This window comes from Cephus cinctus, unplaced genomic scaffold, assembly GCF_000341935.2.
Source record: "Cephus cinctus unplaced genomic scaffold, Ccin1 Ccin1_scaffold0462, whole genome shotgun sequence".
Taxonomy (NCBI): Eukaryota; Metazoa; Arthropoda; class Insecta; order Hymenoptera; family Cephidae; genus Cephus; species Cephus cinctus.
In genome coordinates, this window is record NW_014333138.1 from 1296804 (window position 1) to 1314571 (window position 17768).

The 17768-nt window shown below is 33.9% G+C and overlaps 1 protein-coding gene across 8 annotated transcripts in view; it reads right to left on the reverse strand.

Annotated features, from left to right (window-relative positions):
- Window positions 1–17768, reverse strand: part of LOC107268033 (myosin-IIIb) — a 31007-nt gene that overhangs the window by 5274 nt on the left and 7965 nt on the right. For 2 of the 8 annotated variants that reach the window (XM_015740375.2, XM_015740371.2), the window contains exons 1-10: window positions 7120–7273; window positions 5841–6175; window positions 5003–5284; window positions 4131–4715; window positions 2911–3302; window positions 2458–2786; window positions 1760–2266; window positions 1382–1668; window positions 834–1108; window positions 58–425 (exon numbers count right to left, since the gene is read on the reverse strand). In XM_015740375.2, coding sequence (XP_015595861.1) covers window positions 58–425; window positions 834–1108; window positions 1382–1668; window positions 1760–2266; window positions 2458–2786; window positions 2911–3302; window positions 4131–4715; window positions 5003–5284; window positions 5841–6175; window positions 7120–7135 — 3376 coding nt within the window. In that variant the 5' untranslated portion in view covers window positions 7136–7273. Of the gene's footprint in view, window positions 1–57; window positions 426–833; window positions 1109–1381; window positions 1669–1759; window positions 2267–2457; window positions 2787–2910; window positions 3303–4130; window positions 4716–5002; window positions 5285–5840; window positions 6176–6700; window positions 6785–7119; window positions 7275–17768 lie in introns of those variants that run through there. The other 6 variants (XM_015740372.2, XM_015740373.2, XM_025085218.1 and 3 more) reach the window with 5 other exon arrangements.

Genomic DNA, 17768 nt, shown 5'->3' on the forward strand with positions numbered 1-17768 from the left:
CAAACCACGTTTCTGATAAATGAAAGTTTCTATATTTTTTAAATAGTACAATTTTACCTCGTGCCACTTCAAGGGCTTTTTCTTCTTCTTCTATACGTTTCCTTTTAGCTTCCTCCTCCTGGTGTTTCCTAGAGAGCCATCCACGAATATGACGTTGCAATGTGACCACAGACATGGCAAATTGCCATTTTTGTTTCTTGTATCTAATTCTAGCCAGCCATCGTCTCACACAGGCTTGTACCATAATGATCTTTTTCAACTGCTCTTCGTACATCTTGGATAAGAACTCGACGTGGTAATACTTTAGGAAGACTTTGGTCTTTCCTAAGGCCCATCCGTCCATTTTTAGTCGAACCAACAACAAACGACAATTGTCGCGACTCGCGACCACGCGTTCGTCGTAGCCAAAAGCAAGGAAACAATACCTAAGGATCGCGAATAAATTTAAAATTATAGATATTTACAATACAGAAACAATTCGCTTAAAAGTTATTAAAAATTTCCAGACACGGCCGCAATCCGGAAACTACTTATATCCATATGAACAATGACCGCGAAAGTCATAAAAATAAAATTTATAATATACTTTAAGACAATATAATTTAATCGGTGTATGAATTGAAAAGGATTCTTGATAAGATTTGCACTACAAGAAAGCATTATTGGTGTAAAAAAATGTAATAAAGCCTTCTTATTATCGAGAGTAAAGTAGATCAAAATTCGTATGTGATTCATCCAATCATAAAGAATGCTGGATGAATATGAGTACTACAGTTACTCGAATCCTTTTTTGATATAATTAATAATAATTTGTATAAGCGAAATATACAAACCTTTTAAGAAACTCATTGAATGGTATTCGATGAGAAAATCCATTTTGTCTGATCCTTATTGTCTCTAATACTCCAGTGTATCTTAATTGTTTTATAACTTTGTCCTTGTCAAAGAATCTTGGGCTGCGTGAGTCATTGGGTTTGATGCATCTAACAAACTGCGGTGAGCCTGATACCATTTTTTGCAAAAGATCCATCAATGAATAACGGAAATATGTTGCTACAGTTTGCTGAGCTCTCGATTGAGAAGCCAAACCACGACTTGAGTAACGTTCCTGAAGATTTTGAAAATTGACAATAAAATTAGAATTCTTATTTGTTAATAAAGAAATAAATATACTTAGGATAGTTGATGAAGATATGGTATTTTTAACTTATATATATATAATAATAATAATAAGGTTGCATAATATGTAAAAAACCATATGAATTTCAATAACAAAATCTATAAGTCCTATTGTAATTTATAAAGTTGTACATGTTTTAAAAAATAAATCATTATGAGTATACAGCATTTAGAGCATTAAGAATTTGATTTTCCAGCTCACCTTTGTATTTTGATTACATTGTGATATTTTTCTGGAACCCGTGTCATGGACGGCTGAGTACAAATTACCCGTTTTCGTAATTGGGCACTGAAATAGGAATCGAACCATGTCAAACTGCGATTGACGTGCCAATTGAATTACTTCCGGTGGCAGGAAGTTTCTATTCTTTTCTAAAAAGCCATCTGCTTGATACACCACACGACCAGCAAAGTGATGGATTGCAAAACAGATTGCATCAGATTTTGGACGAACATAAAATTTCGACTTTATGTTACTATGAAATTTCTCTGTAACGAGAAAAAAAGGCATTATCATCTATCATTTACATACAGTACTGAAGATCATTATTATTACGCATTATTAAAATAATGTTATTACCGATAAGAGATCTATCAGTGGCTCTAGGAAAACGACTTTCTTCATCCAGTAAAGCCAGTAATCCCATTGGTTTGCTTAATAACATGTCTAGGACTGGTCTGTTGTCCGAAAATTCGACTAAATCTACAGGAATGCCTTCTGCCATGTATTCTTGTTGTTCCCAAGTAAAAATGTGCTGATTAAAGTAATACTGAATCTGTTCATTAGCAATATTAATGCACAACTGCTCGAATGAGTTTCTTGGAAAGTTTTCAAAGCCAAAGATATCGAGAAGACCAATGGCCAATGGTTCGTAGTTCGGTGACCGATTAAAGCTTAGCAAACAATTGATCTGATTGACCATCCAATCGAATAATCTTCCATAAAGTCCTTTAGCCATGGCATCTCTTGCTGCACAGGCTTCGGTCACAGTATTATTTCTTGTTATAGTTTCTCCTCTAGTTACCACTGAATTCGACGTCAGCGCTTCGAGAAGATCGTTGGTTTCGATTCCTAATAACTTGGATACTAGAGAAGTACCATAAATTTGTTTTAATAGAATATAAAAGAAATATTTAAATTAAACGCGAAAAGTGATCATATTTTGATTAAAATATATTTAAAAGGAAATATTTTTAAAAATTTTCAAGATATAAGTATCGAAATTTGATTTTTGTTTCATTAACTTCCAGTTGGGTCAAAAACGTTGCAAGACATACCTCTGTGAAGTGGAGCCATGTCGATCACACGGCTTTTGTTATCTGTATTATCTTCAGTGACCACTTCGCCAAATTCGATATCGCCAAGATGAAGTATGGCAGCTAAGACACTATAAACTGTATCAACTTCTCCGTCTTGGAATCCCAAAACTTTAAACCCAATTTTCAATTGTTGAAATTTATCTATGTGTGTCTGAGAAGTGTGGCTATGATCGGCCAAAAATCGATGACGTTTTCTCAACGTGCTGTCCAAGTGAAATTCTTGAAGTCGGTTGTCCGCTTCGAGTCCATCATACATATAATAGAAAATATGAAAATTTCTCTCCCCCCTGCAAATAAAATTAATTTTAAAAACGTAGTGTAATAGTAATTATGTTATCCCCGAATCATTATTTGTATAGCGAACGAAGGAAGATGAGAAACAAAATTTTTTAAATATTTTTTTGTACTTACTCAGCTTGAGCAACCACGCGTGACTGTTCGAGCAGGTAAACGGCAATTCTGGCACCTGTGACCTTTCCACCTTTGGTCATAGTTAGGTCCAGGTACTTTCCAAATCTCGAGGAATTCGCATTGATTCCGGTAGTGGCATTACCAAAAGCTTCCATTATTGGGTTTATTTGAAGAATTCTTTCTTCAAGATTACGGTTCGGAGCTTTACTTAAATATACCAACTGCTTCAAAAGTAAATTCGCACTTTCAGTTTTCCCTGCGCCGGATTCGCCGCTTATCACAATTGCTTGATTTTGCCTCTGATGAAGTAACGCCTGATAAGCTGCATCAGCTACTGCAAATATGTGTGGTGGATTATCCGATCTCGCTTGACCTTTGTAGCGTCTTTGTTCCTGAAAAAAAAAATTTTTTTAATATCGAGAGCATATCATTTTTCAAATTCGTATACAACAATAATCATGTTTAAACACTATTAATGAAAATTAATTGAAACTCGGAACAACCTATGTCGTACAATCATTTTTTGTTGCAAGCAATTTATCACATCAGCCATATTAATATATTTACTTATTTTCGAGACATTGCTGCATTATCCAGTACTTTTTCTTTTTCTAGAGAAACACTATTACGGTTGAATGAACCTTTACGTCATTCAATTTCTTCATCTTCAAGGAGTTCTTTCGTTAATTCTTGTAACATCTATTTGCATAGTACAAAATATCATTATTGAATATTGACTTTATCGACTCTGAAAGAACATCAATTCGTTTTGCAATGCCATTATAATGACCCACCAAAATAGTTTAGTAAGATAATACAGTTTCAGAATAAAGAAATTCTTCATACGGTCAATGTCTTTACCAAGAAAATACATTTACATGCTTATGTACTATTCATTCGTTTGGTAGACCCTCTTTGTTTTCCAAACGCGGCGTCAGACTGCGAGGCATTTAACATAAATGTAGTCCCAACAGTTAAAACCGACGTCTGACAGTTCCTCTATTGCATAAACAATATCAAACTGCCTGAATAATGTTACACGTGATATCTCAATAAAAAATACGCAGCATTGCATCTCAAATCTTCATACGTTACCGAATACATTTTGTCCCTCATGCTATAAACTTTATACGAACTTTCAGATCTTATTCCACATAGAAACCAAGTTATAAATAACACCCAATTCCAGTGTGTGAATAAAATAAGAGAATATTACTCACGATTCCTGTATAGAGTCCCAGATTTGCAAATGGATTAACTGCAACAAGTATATCACCAATGTACGTGTAAATCTGCGTTTGCTCGTATCTGTTCTGGAGTTGCTCCACAATGGCTTCCTCTGACAATAAATCAAGCGCAGCGAGATCATCCATGTACATCCTCTCGGGTCGAGTCTTACGATCAGTTTTAAGTTTTCCGTGCTTGGTAGTAACTTCCGGTTGTCTGTGAACCCTCCCATCTGATCTTTGCTTACGAATTTCCTCTTTTAATTCCTCCCGTATTTTTTCGACTATTGGCTCAACGTTCGTAAGTAACGGATGCTCGCGCAATTCGCTTGCAAATGGTCTGTGCTCCATGTCCTTCACCAAACATTCCGCTATAAAGTCCGACAATTCCGGGGAGTATATATCCGGATTTTTTAAGGCTGGCGGTGGATTTCGGGGAATTTGAAAGAGAGCGCGCATCGGATGCAATTCCGATAGTGGTGGATCTCCTTCAGCCAATTCGATGGCGGTGATTCCAACGGACCAAATATCACAGCGAGAATCGTATGAGGAATCTAATTGCTGTTCGCAAGCTATTACCTGGCGATATCAATAAATTTAATTACACAACACTTTTTGGTCTACCGAACGTTATGCGCAATATTGTTTAAATTGTTGGATGTCAAGAAATCATGTGATTAGTAGGTGTTAACAAAGTCCAAATGCTTCAGGAGAATTGACGAAATGATTTTAATGATTCGTCTATGCATTTCAATGAAAAAAGGAAATGTTCATTTGGTACTTTCTTATTGTTGTAAATATTAGGAATGAGTTTAAAAAATGAATCGTTAGAAGTAGGGATAGTGATGGCGACAGCGATTAGTTACCTCAGGTGCCATCCAATATGGTGTACCGACGGAAGTGTTTCGTCTGGCCAATGTGGCTGCCAGATGTGAGGAGACACCGAAATCAACTAGTTTCAAGTGTGCATCTTCTGTTAATAAAATATTGTGTCCCTTGACGTCACGATGCATGCAATGGTTTCTGTGCAAGTATATCAAAGCTTCACAAGTTTCCCTGATTATGTATGCGATCTGATCATCGGTTAAACGTTTGCCTTTCTTTTTTAATCCTTGTACTAAATCTGTGACGGAACCGCCAGTGCAAAGCTGCAATTAATTAAGTTAAAAATTATAATCGAAATGTGCTTATATATTACACATTGTATCAGTAAACAAAAACTATTGCAAATGTACGTTTGATACATATAGAAATACTATATTGCAAAATTATAAATTTACAAATTATAATTATAATTAAATTATAGAAATGTTGATTAACCGTGAAGTTTATTTATTACATTCGAAAGAGTGTACATACTGTAACGATACACGGGATACCATGAAATAAGTTGAGACACGTGAGATTTTTGTTTTACTTTTATATTACTTAATAAAGCACGAAGAAAAGTACTGGATTGTTTAAGGAAAAAATATATATTCATCCGAATAACGCTGATGATAAACAAGAAGCGTAAAACGCAAACACTGAAATGCTTCCTAAACTCGTTCAGTACGTTTTGATAAGACTGATTTGATGGACTACTAAACACGGCCTAAACCCATTAAATTTTATTTTCAATTACCGTCCAATGAAAACCACAACAATTATTCGTTTGACAAAGTCAACTGGTCCAGCATGAAAGTGAGAGAAACATTTTCTTACCTCCATGACAAACCACAATTGGTCCTCCTCTTGATTGGGTTTGGCTCTTTTCAAGAACAAACCATGAAACAATGGAATATTGGGATGTAAACTGAGATCACGGAGAACGAGAAATTCCTCTTCGATTTCCTCGATGTTGTCGGCAACGTTTTCCAAAATTTTAATGGCAACTCGATTTCCGCTTTGCTTATCGCGCGCTGAATAAACTTCTCCGTAAGTCCCTTCGCCAATTAATTCTTCTAAACTAAAACGATCATCCGGATCTGGAATCACGTCGAAATTTACGTGTTGACTCAGACCGTGGTAAGCCATGTTAGTCCCGCCGCCAGTCATTTCTGCAAAAAGTAATTGAAAATGGAAATTGAATTAACTTTCGCCAGTTACAAACAATTTCTTTTTCTTAGTATATTGTATTTCCTAAAGAATAAAAATGTAAAAAGAAAGTTTTTTGGACTCTCCATTGTAAAAATGATTACGCTATTTTTCTTTTTATTATCTTAGCGTTTACTTCTGTGTTCGTCGAGTCATATCTTTCGAACAATTACGTAAATTTCAATTGTATAACAAAAATGAATTTTTATCAAATTCGTTTATATATTTTGCAATCATACAACCTTTTTTGTGATTTCTTGACAAATAGTAAAGAACTTTGATTTTGTTCGACACTTTTTTACCATTGCCCAATGACATTTTTAAAAATAAATTAAATTTGAGATAAGTGCTAAATAGAAATCGTAAACTTGGACTTAATAAAAAATAAAGCCTGGACACTGTGAGAAGACTTATGTATACTTCGATCAATACGGTTCTTTTCTTATCCATTCGTACTAAGCTGACCAGAACTAGATTGAGATACAGACTTTGTGGTTTACAGATCCAGTTTCATAGAAAGTTGTGGTTGACTACAATTCGAAAATTTGCCGCCACAATTAATTCCTCAGGTGCTCGAATTACAAAAGTTAATGATATTTTAGAATTGGGAGAAAACAGAAACTTGATATTCATTACAGACTTGTTTTTGTATAAAACGTTATACATAAACAATGAATTTGAACAAACGGATCTTATATTTTTAATCAAATACTAGTAATTTCGCAATTTGCCTACAATAATTAATATGTAATAGAGAAATGATTTCCAAAAAATCACAAAGTTTATGAAATACGAATACATATGAATTTTAAGATCGATTATTGACAGTATTTTACATAAAAATAATTTATCCCGATAGTAACTTATCCCAATAAATTTCGGCTTTTATTTATAACGTTTTACAAACCAATAATATCGCCCATATTGTCTAAAACTGGTGTTTATATTACTTGTGAAAGACTCTTCTTAGACTAAACTCTCATTGCAAACAACTATGGACACTGTTCACTAGACCAGCTGTGAAATCGGACTGGTTCGTGCATTTACTAACCAGATATCTCTTAACCGTTAATGGAATTAGTGTATAAGGCCGGCGCAGTGGCTCGTCTTAGAGGTGTTCGTGACTGTTTTCAAGTGTCCAATAATGCCGCTGCCAAGTATCACAAATTATTCGCGACTTATACTCTCAAACGCCCAGAGTATTTCTTCATTAAGTTTCTTTCATTTATTACGTGTATTATTCTGGGTGGGGTAGTCAAGGTAGGAAAATAAATTGTTCAGTATTTAAAAAATTACCCAATTCGTACAAAATTTTGTAACAACGGAAAGAAGTTATATAATCAAGATATAAATAATTAAGTTTACACGTATTATAATATTGTATTACTGTATTTCCTCTTATTAAATTAAAAAAAAAAATATATTAATGAATATGTACAATACAAGCATAACATGCAAAAAATTAACAATATCTCTTTTTTGAAACTTAAACTTCTCTGCATATAGAATACTTTCTATGCTACTGTTTTTCATTGGTATTTTAACTTTTAATTCTACTATTATAATATACTGTAAAGTTAGCATCTCAAATAAATTGATTTTACGTTACTCGAAATTTAATGCATCTTATTATTTTAAATTCGAAGTTTCTAACATTCTACGCCACTGACGGAATCCTTAGAAGTACAGAAGCCACTCGTGGTTTTGCACGACGTATCGAGATCAGGGATTGAGTTAGACATTTATACTTGTATGCTACGATTATCAGTTCCAGTAATTAGGATGTACTGCTTATGAAATTATTGTTGCGTGTCAAATGCGAGTATTCTGTATAAGTTTCTTACAGTGTACTTTGAATGAGATTTTACCGAGTCCCTTGGTCCGCACAACTATAAATTGACGTGTCCCTTTAAACATAAAAATTTAATTTGATAAGACGCGAAAGGTTTATCTCATACATAAGTTGATTCATTTTTACGTATAAGCATTGGCATGTATTCATATGCCAATGCCGATAAAACAGAATACATTACCATTTTTTAATTCCGTGACGTGTATGAATTGAATTGCTCAAATACGTGATCAAACTATGCGTTATTTAAAGTGGCTAACTATGTATATAAAAACGACATATCGAATGGCACTAACCACATTTTAATAGCGCGATAAAACTAATTGAAATAGATTCATACGAAAGAGCGTTAATCTAAGCTTAGATTGTATTGAATTATCTTGTCTTATGAAAGAAAGAGAAATATGATAAATCTTTCAATCCAATTAAATGAAAATTATATAAATAATGATTTATGCATGCAAAAAATAATTAACATTTTTATTTATGATGATTAAGCATAATGGCTCTTTAAATCATAAAAGTCGTCCAACACTGGAGATCCAGGTTTCAGATGATATCCCATCACGGTTGAATATGTTTAAAAAAAAAAACCTAACCTCGCTAAATAACAGTATAATTGGAACGAGTGATCGGGAACGAGACTGATCGAACCTAGGTGTATTATCTATGAAATGACAGTGTTCAACGTATTTTATTGTATCATAAGAATAGATTAGGTCTTGCGATGGGAAGTAATTTTCTAGTCGAGTGAAGCGGTTAAGCGGAGAATCTTTTATCCGAGTCCCAGTTTTCAGGTTAACGATAAAGGGAGACGTATAGAGAAAAAATCAAACGACCGAAATATAGCGTTCGTTCAAGTGAAATCGAAAAATTGAATCGCTTGATAGATCATATGATCGGTACTTATTCAAGAGCCTTCGAAGGTCAACGAAAGATCTGTTGAATAATAACGTTGAGAAATGGAAAACATTAGAAATTACATTAGTTTCAATGAAAGTCATTTTTCTTGCGAATGTTTAATTGCCGAACCGATCGATCGATTTCTCTGATCGTTAAGTGGCAAACAGTCTTCTGGCATAAAGATTCTGCTACAGATAGTAGGCGAGTGCAATCAGAATGGTATGGTTTCCATGAAAACGATCTTCCAGTCGATAAATTGGTTAATGGAAATCTTAGATTAAAGGTATCAAAGATTGATAATCAATTGCAAATCTCTTTCCGTGCGAGTTCTGGTAAAATTTTACCGTATCCGATTGGAAGTTATCGTCAAATAGAATCGAAGAACGGATTTTTTGGTTTACAGCTAGAACCAATAATCGATCTAAAGAAGATCTATTCATGTGCTCGCGCGGGGAATTAGAGCGAAGAAGCCTCATGGGAAATCGGCTTAAAGTTCCAGTTGCGAAGGTAATGTCACGGTTTATTAGAATCGAGCGTGCCAAAACTCTGGACAATACTTTTGTCATTATGCATTCTGAGACTCTAATCGTAAGCCTCCAAGTCACGAACGTAAAGGCTTCTCGTTTAAAACGATGCCACTGGCGAAAATGACATTACGTCCTACAAGGGACATCATACATCAATGACCTATAGATAGTGCCAACCATCCGACTTATATCCTTTAATAATAACCCGGGAACGGTCGCGATATTTTGCTCTCCATTCGAAAAGCATTGAGTTGGGGTGTCTCAGACAACTCTACTCTCGGATTAACTATAAAAATAAAAAATTATTAACTTGCTATTAACTAACTAATTTTCTATTGATACAGCAGTGAATTTTATTTTCACGAAATAAGAACTGTCAGTATCCAAAGGAATTGCAAAGTGCCAATTTACGAATTATGATGCTAAAGCATTTTTAGTAAATTTTTTAAAGTAAAAAGAAGATCATCAACGAGAATTGAAATTCACTTTATGTGGCAGCAGGCATACGTAGAAAAGCGTAACAGAGTGACGCGTGAACACATGTAAATCTTTCGTATGACTCGGACACATAGCCACTGATAAAATAATTGTTTGAAAGTAAATTGCCACCGTGGCGACTTTCCATTTTCTGTCGTTTGCTCCGGCTGTTTCGAAATTACTGTCAAGCTGAAGTAAATGTTTATAGTAATCATTATGATAACAGATCCTAACACAGTCATTAAGTCTATGCCAGAAAAGAAGTAACATATAAAAATAATAAACAGTATATCCAGTGTAAGTGAAGAAAAAGTCACTGTTTACATCGATGTCAAAAAATGTAATACAGTTAGCACTAAATTTTCCCAAGTTGACAGAATTTCTTTAAAATTAGATAAAATTATTTACGTCACTGTGTAATCGTGACATCAAGTTTCCTTACAAATGATTAGAACGGCACGTGTTTTCACTTGGCATAAATTTTCCTATTTCGGAAAAATACTTGCTGATTGACAAGACGCACTTAAATAGTTGCGAAACCCTTTGGCGTCAGGAGTTGTTCGTCGTAAGAAAATCGAAAGAACGAACTTGTCGATAGACTTTCTCGATCCAATGGATGTGCTATCGTGCAACTTTTTTCATGCGCTCGGGAGATCGATAGGAGAAACTTTTGGTTGCGGTTCAGTCGTCCGGACTATTGTTCTCATCTAGCGAGAGCTACTATGACAAAAGATAGAACGAAACTTGGAATAATGAACGACGTTTCTTCCGGCAAAGATATGCTGAATGGAAGGCAGATAAATATAATGGGTCATTCGAATAATTCACGGGATAATTAGAAATTGTTCTGGGAACAAATATTGGCGCGACGTACAACGTAAAATAATCTTGATGAAAATCTCGATAGAAAATTCGGTGTCTCGAGATAAATTATCACGAAGAGACTAATCAATTTTTTCACGAATCCGTATTTGCCGACAGCTTAACAATGTCGCGTTATGTTAGCACTTACAGTTTATGCGAACACGAGTATAAGAAGAGCATAAAGAAGAGGGCGTTCTCCCGATGTGATGCGTACGGTTCCGGTGGTTTGGTCTTCTTACCGTGACGGCGTAACGGTGCAATGCGTGGCATCAATAGATATAAACAGAATGCGTAGTACGCGGACAATGACAATTTTTATACAGATTTCTGTTTATTCCCGCGACACAGTTACAAGGGCTATTATGATTTGGCTGAACAAAGAGAATGATTTTCAATGGAACTTTTTGAATTTTCAATGGTCTGTTTCACTATCCTAGAAAAATAATTATCAATGCCTTCGAATTGTTTCGCATTGAATTTCAATGATTCGATCTTTAAGATGATTTCGCGTGTGTTTTCGTTAACTGGAAGTAGATGAAACTCCCATTTTCGTCGTACATTTGTAATATTTTCTTCTCGTTATTACTGCTTAGTAGCACAGATGCATCTACTATTCTCGTAATAAGGCAAAATGAAGAAAGATAAACAGTGATATAAGAACGTAGGTATGCAATATATTATAATTCACGCAATTACTTTCATTCACTTTGCCAATCTCAGACACGATATTAACGTTTTTATTATTCACGGTACAACTTTAGCTTACGATTTCTGATATCGAGGTATTTCTAAATGTTCTATGTGTTTAGAATTTCTTTGTTAGTTTAAATTTAACAATGTAAAAAGTGAAGAAAACGATTTCTTAACCTTAATTACCTTGGGATGAGTCTCAAAGACTCATTCCGATTTTGCAGTACTGTATCTAATTTTGCATACACGTATGTAAATAGTATGTAGTTTCATCGTCTATAAGTTCGTTTATATTAGCACGGAAAATAAGTTAAGTAAAAAATTATTTAAATTTTAATGAAATCCGAGAGATTCATCGCAGTATATGATGTTAGTAATGCCAACCAGGCTAATAAAAGTTAAACAAAGTAACAATAACTGATAAGCATATTTTAAAAATTTACTTCGATATCCAGGATTTTTTATGCGAAAATAATTTTTTTTAAATTAGCCATTGGTGTCACTGAAAATATTTAAAAAAAATCTTCTAACGACATAAAATTAAATTCTTTATATTACAGTAATACGAAAAGCCTAGATTCGTAACGGATGCTCTAACGCATGTATTATGTTCTCGGTATGCTAGAATACGATATCATTACTCTATACAATATACATATACTTCGTGGGAACTTTGTTCATTACAGAGTCGGGAGGAAATCCTATTAGCATAATTTTTGGTTGATTCTAGTAACATTTTACCCACGACAAAAATGTACCTTGGCAGGTCAACTTCTTATAGCTCTTAATATGAACATGTGTTTCAATATCCATCGTGGAACATATATGTATATTTGAATTAAGAAAAATTTAGTTATCACTGATACCTGATTCGAACTCATAATCTGTTTATTATTATTCAGAAAATCCAAAATATTCCTTACGACCTGGAATTAGCATCGAATTTTATAATTCAATCACGATACTTTAATTACACTACTGATAATGAAAACAAAGATGAAGCGAAAAGGTGAAACAGCGAAAAAAGTTAAAGTTTGAAGATATAGTTTAACATTAGAGCACAATACTGCTTGTGAAAAGTCTGTAAATACTAGAAATCCCGACCCTAGTAATGATTTCATGATGATGATGACGACTTAAGTACTTGACACTTATGTATAATTTCAAGACTTTCGCGTACGAAACAATAATAAGCGGTACACTTTTTATTGATCCCAGGCACATCTTGTGATTGATGAATTTATTTTACAGCAAAATGATTGAAAGTTGAGAATTACCATAGATTCTACTTGCCTCACGCTTTCCACAAATTTAGTGGAATGCTTGGATACATTGTAAAGAAAAAAAGAAAAAAAAACTGTAAATTGGTGAAGAACCGATGGCGTGGCGAAAGGAGGTAAGATTCATGCTTGAGTAATACATACAGAGTGGGTTACTGTCACCAGTGACGATGACCGATCTTTGACCGAGTTCTCAAGTCACGATTAAAAATTATTTAGCTAGTGAAAAAAGGGATCACCATATGTGAAAGGTGGGCTTCCAAAAACGTTGTCGGAATTTGAATCAATGTCACGAAATTCTTTTGATGTCATTGGCACCATTGACCCGGTGATATATCAGAAGAACAACGTTAATTTGGAATATATAAAGTCTTTTGGAACAGCATGTTTCACGTAACTTCATCAAGTTTCAAATATTCCATTGTTACGAAAGTCACAGGTTTTTTTTTGAATAGCGGTTCATGAAAATTAAGAATGAAGTTAGACAGATATTGTTAAGATCTGATTTTAGGTCGCATTATGTTATGGTACATCAGGTTAGGTTAGTAAGAAACGTTGTTGACACTTCTTGGTCGTACCGTTATGTGCTGTCATTACTTACAAAGATTTAAATGGCATGAAAAACTTTTTTTTTTAATGTTCAGAGAATTTTTAAGTATTAAAGTAAGCAATATTTACCCTGTTTTTAATCCTTTCGCTACTACTGGGACACATATGTCCCAAGGACTGCAAATATTTTGCAAGTGGGATTTGGCTTAATGTAGTGCATCAGTCACCTAATTTCAAAATATTTAAAAAACTAAAAGTATTAAATTAGCAGTGAAAGGGTTAAGCGTTGTCATATAATTTTGCAGTGAATGTACATGTATACATGAAATTCAAGATAATCCTTTTTATTTCATTCAGTATGTGTTGAATGTTAAGATGAGAATCATACATACCAAGATCTACATTTATGATAGTCAAATTTGGTATGATAATTTTTAATGGATCGATATACGAAATGCAATAAAAAGATTATAATCTTAACGTTATATTTTGCGGTCAGTGAAAGCCCTAATTTTAAATTGAGATTGAATTAACTCGTGGGTCAAGCTAAATCGACGATTTGCATATATTGAATTGGTTCATTTTAATTAGGTAGCTAATATTTATATTGACGAAGCTTTTGATTTTAAAGGATGTCGAATTTAGAATATGGTTCCATATCATTTTGAAATGTAACTAGTTCCTAAAAAACACGACTCTCCATTCCCCAAACTCTTCGTTTTGTACTAATAAAATGATTTTAATTGCTAATAATAAGAAGAAACAGTAAAAATTGCCAATTAGGTACGATATATTCGTCACTCTCTAAATATAAGTATTACAACGATCAGAAATCCATATGTTTTTTGTAAAATATAGAATATAAAGTGCCTTTAAAATAGTATAATTACTCTATCGCGCAAAAGTGTAGTTTTACCTTATTTAAGAAAAGTATTGGATTTTAGCAGTATATCTTTAGCACTACTTTCAATGATAATAGTATTGTTCAAGTGAATAACCCTTCGTTATCACTTTTATTTTCTCCACCCAGAAAATATACAAGGAAATGGTGCGAATTAGCACCAACATGATAACGAAGGGGTAAGGTAATTATCCCTATAAGCAGAATAACTTATAACTGATAAACGTAATGAATAACTATAGCTATTTAGTATTAATAATGTTCAAATGGAAAAATATATACTTTTGTTTACGCATAATATAATACTGAAGTTTTAATGGCTTATTAACAAATTTCACGAATATTTCTTCACTGATGTGCCAATTTAATATTAGTGTAACAGTAATTTCATTACTTTTTTATTCTTCTGAGTCATTTTGCTTCCTCATAGAGGAAGCTATGTGACGGTGGAAAATTGTCCTGCCGAGATTTTCATGTCACCATGTTCAGAATGTGCCAAAACGTCGAGAAACCACGTTTGAAAATGTCCGGATGTATGTGTGTGTATATGTAATGGCCTCCCAAAATTCAAACGTGTATAACTCGAGAACGATTTGAGCTACAGACCCTCAACTTTGCAGGCATATGCAGCTCTATAATTTCTTCATTGACTATAATTTTCGTCATGATTCAAGCTGTGACTCAAAATTGATGTCATTTTCAAATTTCCAAAAAAAAGAACGTTCGCACTCTAGCGATCGCAAATTTTGTGATAATCGTCTAAATAGTTCTTGACAAAGAGATATGTATCCAAGGTTGGTTGGTATTGCATTTGGACCAAATCGATCGAGAAGTTTTGATTTTATGATATTTTGAATTTTTCGAAAAATTAAATTTATCAATATAACTCCCGTCAACTTTAATCGATTGAGCTCCAATTTTCGAAAAGTATAGAATATCACTTAGCCGTGATATATCTCAAATTTGGCGGAGATAGGTAAAACGGATCTGATTATACGTATATTCAAGTTTTTGAATTTCAGCCAATTCAAGCCCGAAGAGATCATGCAAGATCATGCAAGATCTACAGTATGAAGCACCCCAAGTTGTGAGAGGCATGGGGACTCACGTTAATCAAGCTGCAAGTTGAAACTTGCAATTTGCTTCCTCCGAATCGTAAGTAGTGTACCAAGTCCCTATATGAGGATGCCAAGAATTTTAATTTTGCAATTTGCTTCCTCTGAATCGTGGGTAATAGATGAAAATTTATCTATGAGGAAGCCAAAGATTAAAAAAAATTAAAATGCTTCCTAATAAATTTCACGAATGTTTCTTCACTGATGTGCCAATTTAATATTAGTGTAACAGTAATTTCATTACTTTTTTATTCTTCTGAGTCATTTTTATTCTAAGGTTAACCTTGGCGAATGAATGCAGAGAGACATTATTCGCGACAGATCTAAATAACTCAATATTCGTATAATGATAATGTCGACTCCTAATTTATACTGATCCTACTAAGTTTGATGTTGTATTTTTAACGGTACGAGTTTCAAATAAATGGGGATGGAAAGTAATAGGTTCATTCAAAGTAGACGCCAAACCTAATGGATAATTCTATCGCCTAGTTCACGTATTAGAAACTCGGATATTTATTTTCTGGTACAACTAATTGGATGCGATAAAAAAAGGGCGTCAAACAGTCGATCTATCATTATCAGGTGGGCGTGCTGATGAATGCATGTACAAAAGGCCATTTAACAATCCGTGACTAAAATGTATGCGAAACATCCACGCAAACCTGATTGGGAAATCTATCTATAGAAACCTGTGTTTGTTAATGTAATAAAGAATGATGCATTAAATATGTTAAGTTTATTTGCAACCCACACGATATGATTTTAGTAATATTATTTATAACTCGATTTAATAAATTGTTTCAAATATCCATTATTTATTGTTAAAAATACTATATTTGAGTGATATTATTGCTTCTTATAAATTCTCATAAAACCGAATGCTGTGTGAATATTTTTAATAATTGATTTTTAAATATCCATTTGATTATATTCCTCCTATACTATGGTATTACTCATGTTCTCCAATATTCAATATAAAAAATATTATTTTATTATAAAATTTTATAACATCATGAATTCCATTTACCGCGTGTCTCATGGTCGTCTACTCAGGTTATACAGAAACATTTATAAAGTATATTCAATTAATTTAATTTATTTATATGTCTTCTTCGCTACCAGCGCGAATATTAACTAATAACATGCATTACGTGCCAGTGAAATTGTATATAATTTGCACAAAATGGAACTTGGAAGCTTCACTATTAAATCATTTTAAACACTTTATACAGTGGACGGTAGTCGAAATTGATTAGAACAAGTCGAACTTGAGTTCGGAATTCCATTGAAACCTGGTCACGTGGCAACTTACAGTAAACCTCAACATCACAAATTCAACGTGTGCGCACGACATGTTTTCGCTTGCTCGGGTTTTTGCTCCTGGACAGTCAACTGGTAAAACCGGAACCAGGCACTGCGTATACTCTCAACTGTATTCGTCGAGCGGTAACGAAAACCGGTTTTCAAGTACAAAAATCATACAACTATTTTATGAACGAGCGAACATGATTAACCAACAAGGAATGAGTAAAAGCAGTTTGATATGGATTATCTGTCGATGAGCCAAAATTCCAAAAATTTTATGAATTAGTAGCCTGGCGAATTCCCCACGCTTTCTCATAGACATTCATTCCTTTTATCGACCATCCCCTCCCTGATTTGACTACCTGTCCATCTGTCTACCAGCCATCTACTATAGCTATTTTCACGAGACCACGAAGAGAAATGAACCGTTGTGTTGTTGAATTCATTAATGTCTACTTCAGTCGCAGGATTGTTAACCTTCGTGTCGGGAATACTAGATCGACAGCATTCTGCTTATTAAGTGAGACAAGATGGCATTTATACATTTTTTAATGTTATCACATATCAAATCTAGATTACATGACGAATCGTCTCGTATTTCGATTTTATGTACAATTATTGCAAATTATGCTACAATGAAAAAGGAAAACGAAGTAGTCGTCAGAAACATTAATGACCTTGTAAAGACATGAACAGTTCAAAGGCAGGTTCTATATAAGTCCACGCAGGTTTTATTTTAATAATGGTTCATTTTTACGGGAAAGCCAGTTTTAGGTAACAAGTTCAATTGATTATTGGCTATTCGCACTAAATATCCGACGTTTGGCCAGTTTTTTTTTTACGAATTGCTACGAATTTGCAAAGCACCAGCATTTGTTATCCGTAAATGTGATAGCAGCTTGTAAATACAACATTTAAAGTGGGTGGGTTTACAAGGTCTAGCTACAAAGTCCATTAAATTAGTTCAGTAAAATACAGGGTCTGGGGCCTACATAGTTATCTCCCTAGTGCCTATGTTAAAATTCAGCAAACTAGTAAGTGCTCAGCCAGGACCAGTCGACAATTTCTACCTGAGAGTGTGGGAATTAAA